The sequence below is a fragment of the Salvelinus alpinus genome, chromosome 23 (genome assembly GCF_045679555.1).
Source record: "Salvelinus alpinus chromosome 23, SLU_Salpinus.1, whole genome shotgun sequence".
NCBI lineage: Eukaryota > Metazoa > Chordata > Actinopteri > Salmoniformes > Salmonidae > Salvelinus > Salvelinus alpinus.
This window is the reverse complement of record NC_092108.1, coordinates 34,277,934-34,299,658: the sequence shown is the minus strand read 5'-3', so window position 1 is coordinate 34,299,658 and position 21,725 is coordinate 34,277,934. Positions and strand designations below refer to the sequence as shown.

Genomic DNA, 21,725 nt, shown 5'->3' with positions numbered 1-21,725 from the left:
GAGGGAATAAAACGGCACAACATTTTATTTCACAAGCTGTTGTACCTTATACATAGCTCTCTCACAACACCGCTGTCAGCAAAAACTGTTTAATGTTGAGATTTATGTACCAGTGGCACTCTTACAATATCATTAGCTAGGTAAAAAAAAACACATTTTTACTAAAGCTATTGCACAGTTGATTTTTGTTGCTAAATTTGTGATGTAATGAGGGATACGTCCCAAATGGCACATTACTTCTTTCGTAGTGCACTATTTCTGACCAGGCCCCATAGGGCTCATGTCAAAAGTAGTGCACTGTAAAGGGAATAGGGTGCCCTTTGGTATTGTAATAAATATCATTTATTATAACACAAGCATATTTGCTATTACATTGTTATAACTAACTTCTTTCCAAACAGGGTTTCTCACAAACTCATAAGCAGATACTGAGACCCACACACACCCAGAGACAGATGGCTGACACAGACCTTTCATAAACACTGATAAAGAAAAGGGTGCTTGGTACTGCATTTCACGAGATACTGAGACACACACATACCCAAGGACAGAGGGCTGACGCAAACCTTTCATAAACACTGATAAGACAGGAACATCTACGCACACACAAAATCTCCTCTTCAGTCTGAACATTTTACAGAGACACACAGAAATGTCAAAATAGGAACATCTACGCACACACCTAATCTCCTGTTTTAGCTGAACATTTCTGAAGACAAAGAACTCTACTCAGAGCCAATGGGACAGTGATACTAGCCTGAAGGAGACCTCGCCCAACTCATCAGAACCAACCAGAGGACCAGAACTTCCAGACTCAACCTACTTTCTGTACTGTATAAAATGTCTAATGCACTCTGTTATCTGGGCTTATTTCTGCAAGTTCCATATGAGCTAAATGAATAAGTCCGTGCACGCTTGTACCAGATATCTTTACTCTTAAATAAAACTGTCACTTGTCATACAATTTACCACCTTGTCTGAATCGATCCTTGACCGGCTCACCCTTCTCCATATCCAATTATCAACAGTATACAAAAGAGCAGGAACACAGGACCAGATTTACATTATGAGGGAGAAAACCATGAGACTGAAATGTAAATAATCAAATAATAACAAAACTATTAAAGTTGATGATAAACATGGTCAATTAGCTAAACATGGTGGCTCCGAATGTGTGATTAAGGAGTTCAGGTAGCCGGAGTGCCAGTCTGTGTGCCATCATGCAAACTCATTGTAACAAATGCCAAACGAGCAGTGGAGTTGGCAAGAACACAAACAGATCTGGGATGTGGCTTGAGTTCAGGTGCAATCAAATCCAGTTCTGTAGATAGACTGTCTGCAAATAAGAAAATACTGGAAAACCATTTTAAAATGACACATTCACAGGCCAGTGAGGCCACACGTTTGATATTTTTGCCATTCAAACAAATCTGTTTCACTTCAATCAGTGATGATGACAATCCTGGACGGCTTCGGTCCAAGAGGCACCTCTTATTTTACCAACCCATTTAACAGCCTACTATAATCACTGAATAAATGCATCTTGTACTACATCATGTGGTAGTCATGCATAGGACTGCACAACAAAATATGCAGTAGCTTGCTTGAGTGCCAGTCTGTTTGTGCCATCATGCCAACTCCTTGTCACTCATTGAGGGGATTTGATTCATCTGGCTCTGGTAGGCGTGTTTTGCACCGGGTGAAAGTTGATTGCATTCGTTTTGGAGCCAGATGCCGCGTTCAAAGCCCAAGGCGAAGTCGGCTCGGAACAAAAGTGACGTAACTAAGCACGTGGAGTGATGAGTTGGATTCTGTTTTCAAATGCAAAAAGTGACTGCTTTTGATAAACGCTTTTTAAAAAAAATCAGCCTTTCCAATGAAAACTAGTCTGAAAATTCTAACATTTTATAGAAAAGAGATGCTGACATGACCAAGTGGCGCAGATTACTGTTTGATTTGGGAAGGGTGCTCCTCCCCCACCGCTTTTTCCCTTTCACGTCATGGGCAATGGACCGGTACCCCACGGCTCAGCATAATGGAATCCACCCGCTGTCATGTTGTTTGGCTTGATAAAGACCAATGGAGTTGGCTCGAGCACAAACAGATCTGGGAGCAGGCTAGCCGTCGCCCTCTAAGACATCCCGGATGTAAATGATACGTGAGAATTACAACTAAATCAGTATTTGAGATTTATGCAAACCCCTATAGATTAAAGCAACAATACTTCAGTCAATGAAACCTAAGAGATCCAACTGCACAGGATGAAGAACTAGTAGAAATGAAAATAGCACCTCATAACATTAAAAAGGTTAATAGAATATGCAGCAGTAAGACACCATTAAGCCAAATGGGCCACTTTGAATATATTGGAATATATTACATTTAATTTGCACCAGATGTGAGATTTATTGTGAAAGGAAAGTTATGCTCACTTAAAACCGTGGGCTTCTTCTACACTTGGCTTCATGGCTTTTTTAGACATGTCACGATAACTATTCAATATGGGATATAAGATGTTCAATGTGGCTGTATCAATATTAATGAGCATCATTTTGTTATATATTGGCAAAACACAAAGTATATCTAAAAGTCTCTACAGAAGCCTTTACTACTGAAATAAAACTGTCTTGTCTCATGTACTGAGCTACATAGATCATTTTTTAACATTTGTCTGGGGAAGAGCAGGAATTTAGTCAACTGTGCTGCCTGCCAAGTGATTCCTGCAGACAATTACGCTCCAAATGTTTTAGAGGCCAACATCAACTCTCTTCATCTAAAAACAAAAACAGACACCGGTACTTTGTGACATCATACTATCCCCCCCAAACACATCACAACAATCTCTTCTTTTAGTTTTCTATGCAGTTTGTTGTTTTGGAAGCAGACATTAATGCCATGATCACTGACCACACAAGCATGTTACAGCTATTGCATTTGAATGCTATTAATGAGATTCCACTTACGAAAGTACCATGTGGAAACAAACAGGACTGGTCTATGTATCCCTGTAACAGGTTTTCAATACTGACTAATGGCACTGCTAAAATATTTGAAGATAAACTTGACCAATTAATATTGCTCGTAAACTCTACAGCTAACGGTAAACTCTACAGCTAACGGTAAACTCTACAGCTAACGGTAAACTCTACAGCTAACGGTAAACTCTACAGCTAACGGTAAACTCTACAGCTAACGGTAAACTCTACAGCTAACGGTAAACTCTACAGCTAAACAGCAATTTCAGAACGGCTTACTTTCTAAGACTCAGTTATGAATATTACACACAAATGAAGTGCCTATTGAAATGGTGAAGACGATCAACCTCCACCCCCAAAACATGGATTGTTTACACAGGTTATTCCAATGGTACAACATAATGTGTCGGAGTGGGCTTCTTAACATCCTGTACAAAAGCTGCAATGGGATTTTGCCTAAAAAGTGTTACACAACAAAATAAACTGTAACAGCTATTGGTTTTAAAAGGTGCATGACAGAGCCACAAGAACTCACTGTACTGTAGCCTCATTGTATTGTACGAAGCAGAGCTCAGTTAATCAGCAGTAGACTGTCCTGGACCTGTAGACTTCTTCAAGGTGTGGCTCTGCCAAAATGACAGCTATATAGCTTGGCCTGCTGTACATCTGAGCAGGTTAGATAGGTAGAAAGCAGATGTGTGGCATTTCAGAACACAAGTCTCCATGAAATGCTGATCATCAACATCATCATATTCTAAGGCTACACCATCTACGTGGGACAGACTTGTTCTGAACTGAAAATTAGCCACACTACATTTACCCCCCCCCCCCCCATACCTCCTGTTCGACACTGTGCTATTTATCTTCAGCAGCAATTTGATTAATCATTTGATGAATAAACGGATCAAAATAAGCCCAACAACAAAGCAGAGAGTAGTCCTTCACATTTTCTGTACATGGGCAAGATTGAAATCCACCACACACACTGTCACACATGTATGTATTATGGTATGTATATTCAGACCATGTAGACCAGACTGTGCCCACATTTGGAGTGTCAAAAGAATATAGGAATTGACACAAAGAGAGAGTGGTCGGGAGGGGGGGTCCTCGATCAATCTTCTCCCCTCCCTGCCTGAGGGTCAGGGTATGTGACTGACCAGGGATCAGCTCTTAAGATGGGCTCAATTAGCAGATGGGCCAGGCAGGTGGCTCAGAGGTGACTCTGGACCTGTTTTTAAATTTGCACACAAGGAAAAGACAAAAAAAAAAAAAAAGACATTTAGGTAATTTAGCAGACGCTTTTATGTACAGCGACTTAGTTACAGAGAATTAAAAGACAAAAGTACATGTGCAGTGAAGGGTAAAAAAATAACTAAAATAGGCTTCTAAAGCCCCTCCCCTTTCAGATATTTATAGAAAAAAATAAAGACTTGTAATGTCCAAAAATGATAAGGAATAGTTGCGAATAACACTAGGGAGTGGTTTCCCGGAAACAGATTTAGCCTAGTCTGGGACTATAAAGCTATTTCTATGGAGATTCTCCATTGAGTCTAGGACAAGGCTTAATCTGTGCCCGGAAAACCGTCCCTGAAAGAGGAAACCAAAAGAAAACATAGGATAAAAGTAAATGAGGGAAAACTAACCTGTCCTGGCTGGGCTCACTTCTCCTGCAGCAGCGCGGGTATGTTGATGTTCCATCCGATGGCCTGCCGGTCGAAGCCACAGCTGAACAGGTTACAGGAAGAGTTCTCCTCACACCAGGCTGAGCAGCACACCATGCGCCGGTGGCCCTGTGAATAATAACAATACATTTCATTTATATAAACACACTTTTCATTGAAAAACCATCACAAGAAACAAAGGTCATAGACAACAAGGAACACAACTCTGTGAAGCAACAGTAACATTAGTACCACTACCTAACCTGACTGATTATATACACAGAATACAAAACATTAAGGACACATGCTCTTTCCATGACATAGACTGACCAGATGAAAGCTATGATCCCTTATTGATGCCACTTGTTAAATCCACTTCAAATCAGTGTAGATGAAGGGGAGGCAACTAGTTAAAGAAGGATTTTTAAGCCTTGATAATTTGAGACATGGAGGGTGAATGGCCAACACAAAAGACTGAAATGCCTTTGAACAGGGTATGGTAGTAGGTGCCAGACACATCGGTTTGTGTGTGTCAAGAACTACAACGCTGCTGGCTTTTTCACGCTCAACAGTTTCCCGTGTGTATTAAGAATGGTCCACCACCCAATGGACATCCAGCCGACTTGACACAACTGTGGGAAGCATTGGAGTCAACATGGGCCAGCATCCCTGTGGAACACTTGACACCTTGTAGAGTCCATGCCCCGACAAATTGAGGCTGTTCTGAAGGCAAAAAGGGGTGCAACTCAATATTAGAAAGGTGTTCCTATTGTTTTGTACACTCAGTCTATATATAGAATGGTTTATTTCAAATTCGACATTAGAAAGTATCAATGGCAGCCGATGCTGAATTATTTGACACAATTCATATAAATACACTACGCACAAGAAAATAGTAAACACAATAAAAACTAAAATACATATCCTTTGGAAAACCCATCAGGGCTAAGGGTAAGACAGAAGTGGCAGTCCATATCGCACTGGTTGAGCAGCCTAGTCATGTCTGGTACTGGTTGAGCAGCCTAGTCATGTCTGGTACTGGTTGAGCAGCCTAGTCATGTCTGGTACTGGTTGAGCAGCCTAGTCATGACTGGTACTGGTTGAACAGCCTAGTCATGACTGGTACTGGTTGAACAGCCTAGTCATGACTGGTACTGGTTGAACAGCCTAGTCATGACTGGTACTGGTTGAACAGCCTAGTCATGACTGGTACTGGTTGAACAGCCTAGTCATGACTGGTACTGGTTGAACAGCCTAGTCATGACTGGTACTGGTTGAACAGCCTAGTCATGACTGGTACTGGTTGAACAGCCTAGTCATGACTGGTACTGGTTGAGCAGCCTAGTCATGTCTGGTACTGGTTGAGCAGCCTAGTCATGTCTGGTACTGGTTGAGCAGCCTAGTCATGTCTGGTACTGGTTGAGCAGCCTAGTCATGTCTGGTACTGGTTGAGCAGCCTAGTCATGTCTGGTACTGGTTGAGCAGCCTAGTCATGTCTGGTACTGGTTGAGCAGCCTAGTCATGTCTGGTACTGGTTGAGCAGCCTAGTCATGACTGGTACTGGTTGAGCAGCCTAGTCATGACTGGTACTGGTTGAGCAGCCTAGTCATGACTGGTACTGGTTGAGCAGCCTAGTCATGACTGGTACTGGTTGAGCAGCCTAGTCATGACTGGTACTGGTTGAACAGCCTAGTCATGAGAGGTAATATGGAAATAGGTTGTGATTACTGTCCAGTGTTAGCCCCACTGATTGGTGCTGGTTACCTGTCTGTTGCTGCGTGGGAGTCGAGCCAGCCGCACTCCTGACATGTCAAACAGCCGGACTTGACGATTGTCGTGAGGAAGAGCAATGATTCTTTGGTTCACTGACACACTTATCCTGTGAGGGGTTAAACATATAATCAATGAATTACATTTCCTAACACAACATTGATTCTTAACATCCCTCTTAAAATCAATCTTCTATTAGTACGACACGCTTATCCTGTAAAAAGTCACCCCTTTTTAATGTATCTTCTAATCCCAGCTATTTCTTTTTCCAAATCACACACATACTCTACTTAATAAGAGGTTTCCAGAATAAATTGTGTGCTACAGTGCCCTCTCACCTATTGACGGCAGAGTCTGTGCGGATGGTAGCTATGGGTGACCTCATGTTCTTGAGGTCCCAGACCTTGACGGTGCGGTCGTCACTCCCAGACACCACGTTGTCCCCCACAGTGAACACTGCTGACGTCACCGTGCTGGACACATACAACATGGTGGAAAAGAGTTAGTCATTAACCCGCTTTTCTTGCGGTTTGGGGTTTAGGCCAGGTTACTGTAAAGCACTTTGTTGACAACTGTTGCTGTAAAAAGAGTTTTATGAACCAGCGAAACACTGATGTTGTTCCTTTTCAGGAAGCATAACAAGTAGCATTCTAGGGACCAAGGCCTTATTAGCAGGACTGTACATTTGCAGTCAAATAAATACCTAGATATTTACAACACACATGATGTCTGGGTGGGAAAATGACGAGGCCTGAAGGTCACCAGCCCCTTCATTCTCTTGACTGACTCATGTACCACAGTATCATTTGTTCTGGATGCTATTGGCTGATTAGCTGTGCCCTCACCCGCTACTGTGGGCAGACCAAATCTAGCACCTGTAATCTGAATGGACACACAGCTTATTAATGCTAATTGATGGATAATTAATGCCACATTACGGGTGGCGATATGCTTTCTGCATGAATTTTGTAGGGGTGCTACTGACTGTGTGTCCCTGGATGAAGTGGATGGAGGGGATCACTGAAGTCACACAGATGGAAAGTGTGTGTGTGTGTGTGTGTGTGTGTGTGTGTGTGTGTGTGTGTGTGTGTGTGTGTGTGTGTGTGTGTGTGTGTGTGTGTGAGAGAGAGACTCACTCAGTGTGTCCCTGGAACACATTGACAGAGTGGATGGAGGGGTCTCTGAAGTCCCACAGACGGAAGGTGGTGTCTCTGGACGAGGTGACCACCAGACGTTGGGTGGGGTGGGTGCAGCAGTGGGTCAGCTCCTGGTCGTGGCCTGTGGACACAGACACAGCTCAGAGGTAAGCCAGAGTCACTTGGAATAGGACAGAGTCTAGAACAGTTACATAACCCTCATAATTCATTGGCAACGTAATCCAAAACAGCCCTTATGACACATAACAACCAATGCAATGCCCACTCTACATACACAGAAACAATACATTACGGTTTTTCTGTTTAGTTTTTACTGTGTGTGTTCCTCCTTCATGTGGTGTTATTCCTCTATGTTGATGTTGTAACGTACGAAAAGTGGAGTGGGGGAAATGGACGTACCAGTGAGTGAGTGGACGAGCTCAGAGGTCTCCACATCGTACAGGTTGGCAGCCCGGTCCCAAGAGGCTGTGACCACCTGCTTGCCCCCCACCAGCCAGTCTGCAGCAATGACCACCCCCTGGTGGCTCCTGAGGGTAGTGGAAGAGACGCGGATGGAGGGACACTCGTTAGGGCCGTCACCGTCCCCGTCAGCCTCGTCCTTATCTGAGAAGTCTATGTCGTCGTCACAGGGCGTCTGCTGTGAAAACAGAGACAGACATCACACATGCGCACACACAAACACACCAGCATATAGGACCTAGACATCTGTAGATGCAGTGGGTTATAAGATACATGGTTTTGAGAAGCTTACACTGATGTCGGCTACAGGCTGTGGGGTGGGCAGCTGCACCGTGTACCTCCAGATATGGGCTGTCTGGTCACCAGACGCTGTGGACAGAGCAGAGATAGAGGCCTCAAAAACACCTCACAACACCCCAAACCAATAGACATCTGAAGATACATGGGACTCCAACGTGTTTTTCAGACAATTGTGGCCATTCAGCAAGAGATCCTTACCTGTAAGAGCCATCTGTTCCGTGGGATGGAACTTGATAGAGTTAACTGGAAAGAGACCAACAATGTTTTTGATGAATAGCCTCCACAATAACACTTTGGGCCTGTCCCAAAAAGCACCCTATTCCCGACACAATGCAATACTTTTAACCAGGGCCCCACAGTGCCATTTAGGACGCACAATATGAATAATTTAGGACGAATACATTCCTTCATACACATTGCATGGATCAGAAAGAGGAGAACATTTTACCTGATCCTGCATGACCTAGATACTTCAGTAGGCATTTTCCAGTCTCGATGCTCCATAGCATAGCACTGTGATCTGTATGGAGAGACATTTGGTGTACACACATTCAGCTTTCAGGCCACACCCCCTTCATACATCACTGTAATCATTGTTTACGTCCAAAATGGCAGCCTATTCCCTACACCTACAAAGTGCACGAAATAGGGAATATCGTGCCATTCGGGATTTAACTCATGAGTCATTCAGTTCATACTGTAATCATTGCCAAATTACATTTGCCCCCTCTTAGCACAATAAGCACTCCGGTCTGAAAGCAATCCCTAATTACCAGACCTTATGATTGCTTTATCACAACCTTAACACGCACCTGTTGACAGTTAAATTAATTGAATATCAAACCAAAGTCTGCAGTGCATTTTAAAGAGCCATCAGGCTGAACATTACAAATGACCAGTTTAAAATGTGACTCACTAACAGGATTGTTTGTCTTGGGCCAGGAGGAAAATAAGGCCAGTAGTCAAGACATTGGGATGCAGGGGAGTCATGCACCCCAAAAATCTGAGGGGAAATCTGAGGGGGCACAAAGTACGCATGGATGGCTGGGGGGTGGTTCAAAAGTTGGAGTTTTACATTTTTCAAACACCTGAAAAAGATTTTTCCTGCAATCTAGAGCCATAATCATTATCTTTACTTCAGTAAATTTAGTAATTGCTTTCTTTTCTAAAAGTTGACCAACCTTGCCAGCAGGCATGCCAGCTAAGACAGTTAGACAAGCTACTCTAACTTGATTGACAGCCTGAAAAGGCTTGGTAGCTAGTTATGAGGTTGGGAACCTATCTAGCTGGCTAGCTAAAGACAACTTCATACAATTGGTAGGTGGCTAGTAGTATACTACAGAAAAAAAATATATATATATTTTTTAAACAGGCCAAATCTGAGGGGGCGCATTCCCCTGTGCCCCCCATGGACATGACTCCTGTTAGGATGTTCTGTAGCTATGGTTGCAAAATTACGGTAACCTCTCAAAATATCCAGGTTTTTCAGAAGTCCTGGTGGGAGGATTCTAGATTTCCTACTTATTACCTCCCAATTCCAGGAATCCTACAACTGGGATTTCTGGAAAACCAGGACATTTGGGGAAAGTTACTAGAATTTTGCAACCCTATCAGGAGGGCATTGGAATGCACTGTAGTTGTCTACCTGCTGATGCTGTGCCCAGCACCATGGGCTGTGTCCTGGTGACACTCAGGTCCCATATACCATCCCTGTGGCCTACATACTCCTTGACCAGCTGGCACACGGCTCTGGACGTGGTGGCTTTAAAACTGGAGACGATCTGAGGGGCAGGCAGCAGAGACAAGAGATTTGGTTTACACACAGCTGATTGAATGAAGAGGAGGAAGCATAACGGAAGCAGGGAGGGACAGCAGCACTGGGAGGGTGGGTGGGGGTCATAGGGTCATTAGGGCTCCAGACAGTCAGCATGATACCTCTGCAATGGCTAAGAAGCTTGGGTTGTTTTACACTGCATCCCATATGGCACCCTATTCCGTGGTAAAAAAGTAGTGCACTAAATAGGGAAAAGGGTGCCATTTGGAACACAACCGTCATCATTATTTATTTATTCACATCACCTTAGTATCATGTTGGACAACAATTATTATGCTGCATTAATCAAAACTGATTTTAAATGCAAAGCTGTGAAAGAAAGAGGGGATAAAGAATATGAACCTATATAAAGGTTAAATAAAACAAAAATACTTTAAATAATAATAGTCAAATGATTATCATCAGTCAGTATTCATGTTTACATCTAAAATGGAGATAAAACAAGTTGGACTTCTGGGAGGGGCAGGTGTTTGAAACAAACCACTAAATAAGTTCCCACTGTAAAAGCAAGAGGGGACAAATAAGCAGGTCAGATATCTCACCAAAATAATTCAACAACATTCAAAAATAGGGTTGCAGAATTACAGTACATTTTCAAATTCACAGGTTTTCCAAAAATTCCAGTTGGAAGATTCCCAGAATCAGGAGGGAATAAGCAGTAATTCCAAAATCCTACTACCGGATTTTTGGGAAAACCAGAATATTGCAACCAAATACAAAATCATACTTCAGAAAAATATGGAAATTAGAGTGGAAAAAAAATCAACACTATGCATAAACTTATAGTAGACATATAGGCCTAGTTAGCATAATAACATCATGGACGACTAAAATGCTATCCACAACTTTGATGAGTTGCAGTTTATTTTCAGTGATTGCTGAGCCAGGGGTTGGTTGGTTGTAAGCACAGAGCAGGCCTGCAGCAGCAGCCTATCCACACATAACAGCAGCAGCTCTGGATCTCTCTGGGCAGCACAGATAAAACATCTGCAGATACAGTATCTGAGGGTGTCTCTCAAATGGCACCCTATATAATGCACTTCTTTTTACCAGAACTATCTGGGACACAGCCTGAGGCTGTGGTGCGAGATGCATGCAATGGCGCAATAAAATAATTACTATCAAATCATTTCAGAAAAAAATTCAGGAATGACATAGATAGAATTGAATGGTTTTCTAAATGTTACCAGGTCTGATTTAATACAGTGTCCTATGAAAGACAAAGAGCTACATTAAGTTTAAAGTGTGCATAGACTGTGGTATAAGATAAATGAAGAGCTATCAACAGGAAGTAGTGAATGATGGCCACAAGAGAGATGGCACTGCCGTTTATACTGTTAAACAGCTGTTAAGGGTTACAGAACTAGTTTAAATAGAACACTGGCATTAGGGTTGCAAAGGGTCGGAAGTGTTCCAGACATTTTTCATGGGAAGTTAAGCCCTGGAATTTGGGGAAATTTGCTTAAATATTTTTTTTTAAATGCTTATAACAGTGAACCTTTTTTGTGGTATACAAATAAGGCAATTCTACGTCTTCTGGCATATTTTGGTTAAACTATCCCCAATTCAATGGAATTGCAACCCTCTGCAGGCACAGTGCATTCTTCCATCACATGTACAGCTGATTCTCAAGATCTTGCACACTAATGAGATGCTATTGAGCCCACATTACTACACTGTCTGAGCCAAGGTGGGGCGAAAATATTTTATATATGTTGATGAATGTCTTGATCGAGCCATGTATGCAACTGGTTCACCTCTGATGCACACAGGCAATGTGTATTGGAAGAGATTTCTGAATGCTCGTCGCCCAGCATACACCGCTCCAACCAGACATGCTTTTTCTACTCATTTGCTGGATGCAGAGTTCAAGTGAAGGTCAAACAAATCATAGAGAAAGCAGACTGTATTGCAATCATCGCTGATGAGTGGTCGAATGTTCGTGGGCAAGGAATAATTAACTACATCATCTCCACCCCTCAACCAGTATTCTACAAGAGCACAGACACAAGGGACAACAGACACACCGGTATCTACATTGCAGATGAGCTGAAGGCAGTCATCAATAACCTTTGACCACAGAAGGTATTTGCACAGGTGACAGACAACACTGCGAACATGAAGGCTGCTTGGTCTAAAGTGGAGGAGTCCTACCCTCACATCACACCCATTGGCTGTGCTCATGCATTGAATCTGCTCCTCAAGGACATCATGGCACTGAAAACAATGGATACACTCTACAAGAGACACAAGGAAATGGTTAGGTATGTGAAAGGTCATGAAATTATAGCAGCAATCTACCTCACCAAGCAAAGTGAGAAGAATAAGAGCACCACATTGAAGCTGCCCAGCAACACCCGTTGGGGTGGTTTTGTCATCATGTTTGACAGTCTCCTGAAGGGGAAGGAGTCTCTCCAAGAAATGGCCATATCACAGTCTGCCGATATGGACAGCCCCATCAAGAGGATCCTGCTAAATGATGTATTTTGGGAGAGAGCGATAAGCAGCCTGAAACCTATAGCAATTGCCATTGCACGGATTGAGGGAGACAATGCCACCCTGTCTGATGTTCAGACTCTGCTTACAGATGTAAGAGAAGCAATCTGTACTGCCCTGCCCACTTCACTGTTGCGCCAAGCAGAGGAAACTGCAGTTCTGAAATACATCAAAAAGCGTGAAGACTTCTGCCTGAAGCCCATACACGCCACGGCGTACTTGTTAGACCCCAAGTATGCTGTCTGGTGCAGAGATCAACAAGGCCTATGGTGTCATCACAACCGTGTCTCACCGCCTTGGCCTGGATGAGGGCAAGGTTCTTGGCAGTCTGGCGAAGTACACTTCCAAGCAAGGGCTTTGGGATGGAGATGCAATATAGCAGTCGTGCCAACATATCTCATCAGCCACCTGGTGGAAGGGACTTTATGGATCTGAGGCTCTTTCCCGTTGCCTCCATTATCCTCCAAATCCCACCTCAGAGCGCAACTGGTCCTTGTTTGGGAAGACACACCAAAGCACGCAACAGGCTGACCAATACAAATTTGAGGCTTTTTGAGCCTGACAACGAGCCATCCTCAACAAGGTTGGAAAGTGACAGTGAAGATGAGGCCTCAGAGTCTGATGTTCAAGAGGTGGACATTGAGGAGGTCCAGGCAGAAGACATGGAAGCCTGAGAGGAAGACAACTAAAGCTTTAGTTTCTCGACTATCATTTTACGTATGTTGAAAACGTTTTGGGAGATGCGATGGATCATTGGGGATCATTCAATATTCCCTTTTGTTTTTCAGTGAAATCATCCCATGTGAAGAGTTAACTAATTTAATTCAAGTTATATGTAACTAAATTGTTTTCTTTATTTATATTGGAAGGATTTAATCATTTCCAATTACGTCTACTTATGATAAGGTAAAAGGTTTATGTTTGTCTCCATGTGATATAGTAAATATATTCAATACAAAAATCTACATTTAAATGGTATTAATATTAATTTGCATATATTTCCATTAATTCCCACGGAAAGTTTCCACCTCTGAATATTCCCCAAAATGTGCAACCCTAACTGGTGTAACATGCTACATTTAACCAATAGGAAGTGTGTTAGATAACACAAAGCTGGTTAAATATCTAATGCACCCAGCAGTTTATGGGATATAGCCTATTCTGACAGTGCATGGTCTGCAATGTGCATATCAAATTGTTGCTCGTTTTACATCAGTGAACATCAGCATTTCAAGAAAGGATTAGTGTTTGCTTGAAGTCTTCAAGTGCCATTTCTGAAAATTATATACACTACCTTTCAAGTTTGTGGTCACTTAGAAATGTCCTTGTTTTCCATGAAAACATACATGAAATGAGTTGCAAAATGAATAGGAAATATAGTCAAGACATTGACAAGGTTATAAATAATGATTATTAATTTAAATAATAATTGTGTCCTTCAAACTTTGCTTTTGTCAAAGAATCCTCCATTTGCAGCAATTACAGCCCTTTGGCATTCTAGTTGTCAATTTGTTGAGGTAATCTGAAGAGATTCCACCCCATGCTTCCTGAAGCACATCCCACAAGTTGGATTGGCACTTAATTCGTACCATACGGTCAAGCTGCTCCCACAACAGCAATAGGGTTGAGATCCGGTGACTGTGCTGGCCACTCCATTATAGACAGAATACCCAGCTGACTGCTTCTTCACTAAATAGTTCTTTCATAGTTTGGAGCTGTGGTTTGGGTGATTGTCCTGTTGTAGGAGGAAATTGGCTCCAATTAAGCTCCGTCCACAGTGTATGGCATGGCGTTGCAAAATGGTGCCTTCCTTCTTCAAGATCCCTTTTACCCTGCACAAATCTCCCACTTGACCACCACCAAAGCACCCCCAGACAATCACATTTCCTCCACCATACTTGACAGATGGCGTCAAGCACTACAGCATCTTTTCATTTTTTGTGTGTGTTTTGCGGGTACCATTTATTTAAGCTGCCAGTTGAGGACTTGTAAGGCGTCTGTTTCTCAAACTACTTGTCCTCTTGCTCAGTTGTGCACCGGGGCCTCCGACTTCTTTCTATTCTGGTTAGAGCCAGTTTGCGCTGTTCTGTGAAGGGAGTAGTACACACCGTTGTATGAGATCTTCAGTTTCTCGCATGAAATAGCCTTCCTTTCTCAGAACAAGAATAGACTGACGAGTTTCAGAAGAAAGTCTTTGTTTCTGGCCATTTTGAGCCTGTAATCGAACCCACAAATCTCCAGATACTCAAGTAGTCTAAAGAAGGCCAGTTTAATTGCTTCTTTAAATCAGGACAACAGTTTTCAGCTGTGCTAACATAATTGCAAAAGGGTTTTCTAACGATCAATTAGCCTTTTAAAATTATAAACTTGGATTAGCTAACACAACGTGCCATTGGAACACAGGAGTGATGGTTGCTAATAATGGGCCTCCGTACGCCTATGTAGATATTCCACTAAAAAGCAGCCGTTTCCAGCTACAATAGTCATTTACAACATTAACAATGTCTACACGTTTTTTCTGATCAATTTCATGTTATTTTTAAATGGACAGAAAATGTGCTTTTCTTTGAAAAACAAGGACATTTCTAAGTGACCCCAAACTTTTGAACGGTAGCGTAGATCATCAAGTTAACATCGAATGGAAGTATGAAAAGAAGCATACATTGAATAGAGCAAGGAATTATCCTAACTTATTGTTAGCAATGTGTGTTAATCGGGTAGTTCTTTATGGTAAGATTGCTTTTTTAGCTGCAGTCAGAGTCACACAAAGGGTTGATGTTCAATGAGGTAAAACCAAGCTCATCCTAACAAACCACCACACTGTTGCCATGATAGCAGCTACTTCGAAGAAGAGTCTACTTGCAGTAACTGTGATATGGTGTTTTTTTTTCTTCCTACTAAATGACGAAAATGTAAAGATAGAAAGAGCATAACGTCATCTGTCATTGCACTGACTCCCTCTGTGAAACAAAGGAAAGACCACAACTGCCATTTCAACTCAAACCATTGTCATTAAGACATTGAAGCTCAAGGCATTTCACAGAGATCTTGTCAGCCTAAGTGCGTGACAGCCTGGAAATCCAATGTGCTTCCATTCTAGTGAGTGAAGAAACAAAAAAACAAAGTTTGTATGGTAAATTGCTTAGAAAGCTTTTGTTAGTGAGAAATATCAATTAGTGTCTTTAATATGTCTCACTGTAAATTAGTCTATAAAACAACAAGTCATACATTTCAATCACCAAGTGCCTTGGAGATGGTGCATCAGCCCCATGGCTGGGCTGCTCATGCATAATGGCGGGGGGACACGGGGGAAATGAAGAACCTGTTACCCATGAGTCTCCACCCCACAACTCCACAATGTTCCCCACATTGAAGGTGGGAAGAGGTCCACCACCTACTTTGCCATGGAAAGAATGTGAGCGCTATGGCACAGGTGAAAAATATAAATAGATTTACCGCTGACCATACGACCACTTTCATATCTCTTTTTCAATTAACATTTAGTACAAACCGAAACCAACTGTATTTTAATGAATATACCCTTAGATACACTTCCTAAAAAACGAATACAATTTTGGTATAAGATTGTGTTTTTTTTTTATGGAACAGTGGACTGTGTCCCTTCTAAGTCATCCCTTCGCTGAAATTATTATTATTATTATAGCAAACAACTAGGTTGTAAGTTACTCAACAATATTATTTTTTAAATGACATATCATCATGCAAGTCAGAGAAAGATAAGAGATTTTACCTTGCTTGTAGAAGCCTTATAAGTTGTCTTCAGTTTTTGAGAAAGTTGACTTGTGCTATGACTTGCTGTGAGTTAAGAGGAGAGAGCACATTATGAGAACAGAATAAGAAGCCAGTGAAGTCTCTAATCAACATATTGTGGGTCTATGTCATTTACTCCATTTGGCATTAAGTCCCTTCACAGCAGTATTAACGTGTTGAACAGAAATAATGCTAAACTATCTAACATGTCAAACAAAATTCTGCTGTCTCAAACCTTTCGCTTTAAGTGCCCCCTTAGTAAAGTCTCCCCCGTCGATGGTTTGTCCTTCAGCTGTCAAACGATCGTTCAGGGTTTCAATCTCTCTACGCACTGCAAATGAATAGAAATCACATTGAGGGATACTGACAGCAATGGGATTATCAAGCAGATATCAATCAAAACATTTTCACATATGGTTACTGCTGTACACGGGGTGAAATCATATTAAGTGACATCCACGCCAATGATGGCTATGCACATTCACCTATAGGAATGTTATCCACCAATGTGTGTGCTGTACTTACACTCAATGTTTTCAATGTAGAGGTTTTCAAACTCCCTCTCAATCTGGCCAAAGAGGTCCAAAAGATTGCTCCTCAGAGACAATGGTAGTTTGGAATCCTGCATATGCATAAATTGTAATATTAAGATTTTAGGGGAAAATAGGGAAGAGATAACAGAATAATTCACCCTTTGGTTTATAATGAGACCAAGAACACAAACCCAAAAAGGGTGGGCCTGGTTCTAGTGCAATAATAGCAAACTATTTAGCATAATATTCCTGCTAGGACACTGAAAAATGAATAATTTACTAGTGCTAAGGGAAATGTAACCCACTAGGAAACGAGGCTATTAATATAACCAAACATTCAATGGTGAAAACAGGGAAGCTAACACCGCCAACTAAATATCAACTGTGTTACCACTACATAAGGACAATAAGTGTTGAGACAAAATGGTCCCCGACTCTCTGTGTTACAAACCAGATGGAAAAATCTACCCAAGTCATTCCTTTTAACATAGAAATGCTTATTCTACCAGAGCACTGATGTGAGCTGAATGGCCTAGTGCCACAAGAGCACAGTCTGTCCAGGGCCAAACACATACAGGCCCTTTGTACCCTTGCTTGCAGGTCCAGCTTTTTTTCTAAGGAGTTCAGTAGAGATGCTCTTTGCATTCATAGGCTAACAGTAACAAGTCATGATGCAGCTGGAGAAAGGATAAGTACCAGTACACCACAATGCACAAAGTAACAGCAAAGCAGGCTGGGGTGGTGTAGTTTAAAGAGTAGGCTATCGTACATGGGGGAATTTGATGGAACCTGTATAGCATAGAGAAATTTGCAATACTGAAACAGATTTTCTGGATAGGAGCACAGGGCATGTTGAATCAAGCTTCCTGTGGATTTAATAGAGCTGAGACATTTGGCAAGGGGAATGGAAATGCATTGTGTGTGAACGAACCTAGGAAGAGAAAACACTAGAACATTACAACTAAACTACTTAGTATGCTATTGAGAAGGTACTCTACATTCTGACAGTGTTTCTAAACACCCAACTTACCTCAGGTTTCAAATAGTGATGCAGATTATCAGCAGACTTAGACTACTCAAAGTAGCCAGAGTAAAAACAAAAAAGTTGGATTAAGTTCTTTGCCCCATGTCCCAAATAATTTAAGAGTAAGTGTGTATTGTTGCTCTGAAGTAACAACACATGCTACCACCATTATAGCAGAGAAGACCTGAAAACATACTGTATGAAAGAGGCATACTCAAAAAGAAAAGTGGCATTCTACAGTGATCCCTTTCTCAGTAAACTGTTCAATTGGCATCCCCTTATTTACCAGTCAGAATTTATCTTAATGTTTGTATAAAAAAAAAATGTATCGTAGAAAACCTAGCTAACACAGTGTGATGCAAGTACAGGAACTAAGATCATTGAATGAACAATAACTAAATTAACTAACTACTTGGTTTACAACAACTGTCTACTAAGTATATTTATTTCATCTCATGTAGCCTAATCCATAACTACAAATACTCCCTCACCATCAACTGAATATATTATGTTCTTCTAACTGCATCCATATACTTTATCTCACATGATTGATTTAACTAAGTGATGTTGAACTAGATTAGCTTGAGTCCATGTGTCAAATGGACTGGGAGAGAAGCGCATGCATCGGTTCTAATGGCTGAACAGCACCTCACATTCTCATGCTCTCTAAACTGATGAATCACAGTGTAATTGGCTTAGGTCTACTTAACTAGTGAGCCTAACGGTGCAAACCACAGTGCCATAAGTGCACCCAAGGTAAGAACCTAACAAACAACCACAGACATTTGTGGATTGCCTCATTCTATACCATTTATGCAATCATCCTGGCTATTGTTCAGATAGGCAAACATTTCTCTAGTTATGGTGACAACATTCAGCTGGACAAAAGCTCCACTTGTTCTCAGGCTCTCCCCAGCCCCGTCCACACCTGTCCCTCCAACATCTCCCTCTGTAAACCTGTGCGCTCTTGCTCGGTGCTGTTGGTCCGACGGATGGACAGGCTGTGGGACTTGCGCTTCTGCTTGGCCTGGCGGGAGGATGCACTGCTTCCACTTTCGACAGGCATCTCTCCTCAGACCCCCAACTTTCCTATGTGAAACTGTAAAGGAGGAAGCAGAGTACATGGTTAAAATGATTAGCTACATTAGTCTGAAGCTATTCCTGAAGTCTTTACACAAGGCCCGAGCCATACTTACTAAGAAATAGTAAGTGTCTTTGAGTCAGTATGGACAAATATTGTTGTATATTCTGTCGCCTCCTCCTCTCTGGTATAGCTACACAAGACCCCATGTTGGGCGGTGGTAGGTGGAGGTGTTCAAGTACACAAATAACACGCTGACAGACAGTATTGCTCACATTCTCCTTCACATCTGAACAGCTCCCAGGGGAACCAAGGCATTGTTATTAATTTAGGGACATCTTGAGTATGTCTGACATTCATGCATGTCAGTCACCATAAAACAGAAGTAATATCTGAAATTCTAAATTAACTTCATGTTAATATGATATGTGATGTCAGCATGACAAGCTTGGTATCATTTTGCCCTTGGAACGAGTGTGAAGGACTGATGTCACCAAAGAAAACGTTCAACGAATGTGAAACAATACATAACTACTAATTACTGCAAGCTAACAACTTCTGTTGTAGGCACCATTACTGTCAAGCCACCCTGCCTGATCCCTAACGTTAGTTAGTTGGCTAGCTAACCAAACTAGCTAGCTAACGACGACAGCTGACTCGCTGTTGGCTGGGCTCCCTGCCTGTGCCATTAAACCCCTACAACTCATCCAGAACGCCGCAGCCCGTCTGGTGTTCAACTTTCCCAAGTTCTCTCACGTCACCCCGCTCCTCCGCTCTCTCCACTGGCTTCCAGTTGAAGCTCGCATCCGCTACAAGACCATGGTGCTTGCCTACGGAGCTGTGAGGGGAACGGCACCTCCGTACCTTCAGGCTCTGATCAGGCCCTACACCCAAACAAGGGCACTGCGTTCATCCACCTCTGGCCTGCTCGCCTCCCTACCTCTGAGGAAGTACAGTTCCCGCTCAGCCCAGTCAAAACTGTTCGCTGCTCTGGCACCCCAATGGTGGAACAAACTCCCTCACGACGCCAGGTCAGCGGAGTCAATCACCACCTTCCGGAGACACCTGAAACCCCACCTCTTTAAGGAATACCTAGGATAGGATAAAGTAATCCTTCTAACCCCCCCCCCCACCCCTTAAAAGAGTTAGATGCACTATTGTAAAGTGGTTGTTCCACTGGATATCATAAAGTGAATGCACCAATTTGTAAGTCGCTCTGGATAAGAGCGTCTGCTAAATGACTTAAATGTAAATGTAAGCTGTCAAACATATCTAGCTAGCTAACCAATGCTAATTACCAAAGCTGACAAAAAAAGTATTGATGTTACTTTAGTGACAGGACGAGGTATGTGAACTAACAAGCTAGCTACTTGTTTTGCACAAACTATACACACAAATAGGCAAGGAGGTGCCAGGTCAGCTATTACGAAGCTAACTAACGTTAGCTAAGGTAGATAGTCACTGAGCATGTATAGCTAACAAACTGGCTAAATTTACGTAACTAGCTAGCTAACTCGCTAGGAAAGAAACGTGAGCATACTTACATACAATACTAGAAATCCAGGTATTTGTTCCAAGTTGCTCTGAAATTTATTCTGCGACAGACCATTTTGCCATTTTCTAAGTGAAAAGTAACGTTACTGGGATCCTTGTTGACTTCTCCCCATCAAAGATGGTGGATAAATTAAGATCACCCAGGCCATTTACCGTTGAAAACAAACGTTCAGTTCCGGTCAACTTAACTGGGTGTGTCTCCCATAGACGCCAATGCAATACAACGGCGTCTGGCCTACTTAGTTCACTGATCCCCATTGAAACAAAACCGAAACCAAAACACAGACAACACAAAACAGCAAGTGGGGTGTCTCGCTTCCTCTCCCGTCTCTGTCCAACAGATAGCTAGCCAGCAGCTTGACAGTCGTCTAGTTACCACAGCCACAAATTCATAGACCATGCCTATTTCCACAATTCATATTCTTAAAATGTGATTTTAACCTAACCCATACTGATAACCTTATGCCTAACCTTACATTAAAACTAAAAAGCAATTTTTTGTTTTCATGAATTATTACGATATTTTGACTTTGTGGCTATGCTATCTAGTGGAAAGCTGACTGGTTTGACTGGCCTCAGACAGGAAGACGAAGAGAGAGGCCCAACAAACGCGGAAAATCTGTCTCCCTCCAGCAGGGTGCCTTGTTTCGCCCAACAAGCAAGGAGTTTTTGTGAGGAAGGCAATGAGTGTCTTATTTGCTACGTGAGATTTATTTAACCGAATATAAATTGTGTAATGTTTAAATTGTTACGAGTGTACTGATACACGTAGGACCACGTGACATCCTGGCAAATTCAAGAAAATACATTTTATATCGGGAGTTTTCTCGAGATGGCTATGCATACTCATGTTATGAGGTTAGTAGCATAGCATCTCTCTCCATTGAATACAGGAGGTTGAAGTTGAACAACCCTCATCGAATATTCAAAAATGGATCACAATAATAAGATGTATCCACCAATTCAAAGAAAGCATAGGCGGCAGCAAGACAGCTGTACCACTTTGTGGACAACGACTCCCGCTGTTAGGGCAGAGACATGTATCTTGTCAGTATATCCAAAATCTTTGCTGGCCTTCTTGTTTCATCCAGGCCACCAAAGGAAATT

General features: G+C 42.1%; 1 protein-coding gene across 5 annotated transcripts; it reads right to left on the bottom strand.

Moving 5' to 3' along the window:
* Positions 1-1,861: 1,861 nt before the first annotated feature.
* On the bottom strand, positions 1,862-20,961 carry LOC139550845 (WD repeat-containing protein 37-like). 5 transcript variants are annotated; one of them, XM_071362051.1, is made up of 17 exons: positions 20,609-20,961; positions 18,912-19,082; positions 16,952-17,048; positions 16,662-16,757; positions 16,407-16,471; positions 15,884-15,933; positions 10,582-10,657; positions 9,971-10,106; positions 8,774-8,845; positions 8,524-8,568; positions 8,318-8,394; positions 7,966-8,200; positions 7,546-7,687; positions 6,748-6,882; positions 6,404-6,518; positions 4,622-4,768; positions 1,862-4,206 (listed from the first exon to the last, which is right to left on the bottom strand). In XM_071362051.1, the coding sequence occupies exons 2-16, from the start codon at positions 19,047-19,049 to the stop codon at positions 4,637-4,639; spliced, it is 1,611 nt and encodes a 536-aa protein (XP_071218152.1). In that variant the 5' UTR covers positions 19,050-19,082; positions 20,609-20,961; the 3' UTR covers positions 1,862-4,206; positions 4,622-4,636. The 5 variants fall into 5 exon arrangements, with proteins under 5 accessions (XP_071218152.1, XP_071218148.1, XP_071218149.1 ...); XM_071362047.1 differs by having other exon boundaries at positions 7,966-8,203; positions 20,609-20,959; XM_071362048.1 differs by lacking the exons at positions 10,582-10,657; positions 15,884-15,933 and adding an exon at positions 17,990-18,031 and having other exon boundaries at positions 7,966-8,203; positions 20,609-20,956.
* Positions 20,962-21,725: the final 764 nt, after the last annotated feature.